The sequence below is a fragment of the Aplysia californica genome, unplaced genomic scaffold (assembly GCF_000002075.1).
Source record: "Aplysia californica isolate F4 #8 unplaced genomic scaffold, AplCal3.0 scaffold00049, whole genome shotgun sequence".
Taxonomy (NCBI): domain Eukaryota; kingdom Metazoa; phylum Mollusca; class Gastropoda; order Aplysiida; family Aplysiidae; genus Aplysia; species Aplysia californica.
Genome location: NW_004797319.1, coordinates 503839 through 506958, shown reverse-complemented (window position 1 = coordinate 506958; position 3120 = coordinate 503839). Strand labels below are relative to the sequence as shown.

At 40.3% G+C, this 3120-nt stretch overlaps 1 protein-coding gene across 1 annotated transcript in view; it reads left to right on the top strand.

Moving 5' to 3' along the window:
• Positions 1-3120, top strand: part of LOC106011057 (laccase-2-like) — a 42634-nt gene that overhangs the window by 35333 nt on the left and 4181 nt on the right. Inside the window, exon 8 of the mRNA XM_013079343.2 lies at positions 1023-1211. Within this exon, the coding sequence (XP_012934797.2) occupies positions 1023-1211 (189 nt within the window). The remainder of the gene's footprint in view (positions 1-1022; positions 1212-3120) is intronic.

Here is a 3120-nt window from a genome sequence, read left to right as displayed (position 1 = left end):
CACACACACACACACACACACACACACACACTAACACACACATACATACACATCCCTCACCCCACACATGCACACAAGAAAAAATCTCCGCATGCACAAGAGAAAAAGGTTTAACCGTATAAGGAAGAGCTTTCTCTGCCATATTATATTAGTTTTAATTAATACACATACGGACTGCATTAAAATCAAGACACATCAGCACACGCTAACACACTCCAACCAAAATTATTGAGGCTTAAATAATCAATTAAACGTATCATTATGTGTTGTGTCTCTGAGGTCTTGATGACCGAAGATAAAAATGTTTAATTCATTGAGGGTGCTTATTCTGGTTATTCAATGATGCTTAAAGGCGTGAGGTGTTCGAGCACTTGATAAAGAGAACTGTATCTTCGTTATTTATTTTCAATTTTCAATCACGCTTTAAAAAGATAAAGCACAGAAAGGCAGGCAACAACTTTCATACTACTGCAGCTTAAGTTAACCTTTAACCACCTTTCGGTTAAAAGATGAGCTTGAACTCCCTTTTCGGACTGGCGTGAATTCGTAAGCAGATCCAGGGTCACCGTGTAGGTTATAGTGGAGTTGGTGCTGTATCCAACCGGAACAGGAAGGAAACGGCTAGCTGTGATCATTGGCGTGCGCAAAGACATGGAAGGTTGTACAGTAGAACCTGATCTAACGACCACCTATCCAAGACAATTATCTCTACAGACGAAAGCTCTAGACTCCTCCCCCCCCCCTATGCGCTAGGGGTTTTTGTTGTTGTTGTTGTTGTTGTTGTTGTTGTTGCTGTTGTTGTTGTTGTTGTTGTTGCTGCTGCTGTTGTTTGGATGTTGTTGTTTTTTTAGGAGGCAGGGGGGGGGGTTGGGATGTGTTTTGGGGTTGGGTTTTTTTTCAAACGTGTTATAATAACACTACCCAAAACAATAAGTGTCGAAAACAGCCACCTTTCTGCTTGACAATAGATGGCCGTCTTGGAGAATTTCGACTGTATTTTACTTTCCCCCAACTTTTTGTAGGAGATGTTCTGCAATAATGACACGATGACGCTGAACTGTACTGAAGAGTTCTGTGAATGCATTCACGTGCTTAAGGTGGACCTTGATGACGTGGTGGAAATCCTCCTAGTGGATGAGGGTCACCCGTGGAACGCTAACCACCCAACACATATGCACGGTCACGGGTTCCGAGTCGTAGCTATGGATAAGGTGAGAATGCGTTTTTTATTCCATATTTGCTCTTATTTTGCTTTTTTTAAAATTTGTTTTGATTTGATTTTTTGGTTTGTATTTTGGTTTGTTTTAAGTCACTGAGGACGTGCGTTTTAGTCTTTTATTTTTTTTTGTTGCTTTTGTAGACATTTTCAGCACTTGCAACACAATTAGGTCATGTGTATGCCGACGATTAGAGGTGTTTACCAAAGCGTAACAAACACACACAAAGGAGGAGAGATCAGGAAAGGACAATAGATGTTTGATAAGAAAGGAGGAGCAGACCACACACCAGAGCACCCGCCAACCACCCATGTTTTAGTCATTCGAGAACCTATGCAGACGCACTGTTTTGGAGCACAGTAAAATAACTTGGACATTCACACATACAGGTTTTGCTATCGTGTTTTCTTTGTCTGTAACTTTAAAACGGCAGGCAACGATATGCGTGATGTGAAATTCTCAAATTCTTTTTGAAATGGATTATGGAAGACGGTATGAAATTTATGGGATGAAACATTGCCTTTGATTTGCCGCTAATCGGACATAATTTATTTGTGTCAGCTACATTCCTAACGAGTTAATGTAAATGATTTCTCATATCACAATTTATATCATTTAGAACTCCTGTCTTAATGTGCTTATTCTGATTCAAAAGTTTTCACATGCATTTGAGGCAAAACTACATCATACTCATAGTTTGCACCCTGGATTCTACGTACATGTCAGGCAATGCACAATAATAGTTAAAATCTATCTTCACCTCAGCCTACGGGAGTTAAACACTCTACCATCCTGTCAGTGCCTGATATTATCATCACTAGCTGGTAAGCTCTGGAATATTCCATGCATCATCGGTGAGAACATGATGCTAAAGAGTGTAGATACCAACACAGAGCCCTACTTCATCCCATTTTCTGCACAAAAGGCTTCAGGCAAAATATCGAGGGTACGATTCCAAAAAGTCGCATCTAAAATTTGCTACTTTTCAGGAGACGAAAAAACTGTTTCATTTACAAACGGTTAGAGATACCGGTTTCATTTTTTGCATGTGAGCATCAAAGTACAGTCCACGTTCGTACTTCTAATGAGCTCATGGCTGCATATGCCACTTTTCCCGTAATGATGAGTTACGATAAACTGCAATTCGAAACTTGCAAGCAAACTGTAGTACCACCAGTTACGACAGTCAGATGTTGAAGACAAAGTGTCGTATCTTGAGTTACGACTTTTTGGATTCCAAATTTCAACAAACAGGGGTATCGCTGTTGATACTGGCTTTCGTTTCGTCACGAAATTGGCAAACCAAAGCAATGAACTTTGTCAGGCAACCGTACTTAACCAGGATTTTGCATATACTATATCCTTCCCAATCAACACTTTCAAAGGCCTTTATTAGATCATCAACTGTCATGTATTTATTCTCCTCTGTATATTTTCCTGAATCTGTTTCGCCTAAAAGATAATGTTTTCTATCCCCTTTTCAATGCTGAAGCCTCACTAGCTTTTAGGCAAAGTGTCATCTGAAGGAGATGCTTCAACAGGCGATTAAACAAAGAATTCGGGTCCGGAACATACCGGTTATAGACAAGAGTGATATGCCTCTGTGATTGTCATACGATTGCCTGTCATGTTTGTTGTTGTACATGTGAACAATGGTCGCATCCCTGTGCTTTCAGATTCACACATTTGACGTACCCTTTCTTTTCACGTTTTCCTTATTATGCTCATTGTCTTTCGTATCAGACAAAACCAAAGTAGACGATAATCAGTTACCACCTCCATCAATTGCTAGACCTTTTTCACCGTAGATTCTCTCTCTCTCTCTCTCTCTCTCTCTCTCTCTCTCTCTCTCTCTCTCTCTCTCTCTCTCTCTCTCTCTCTCTCTCCCTTTCTCTTTCACATC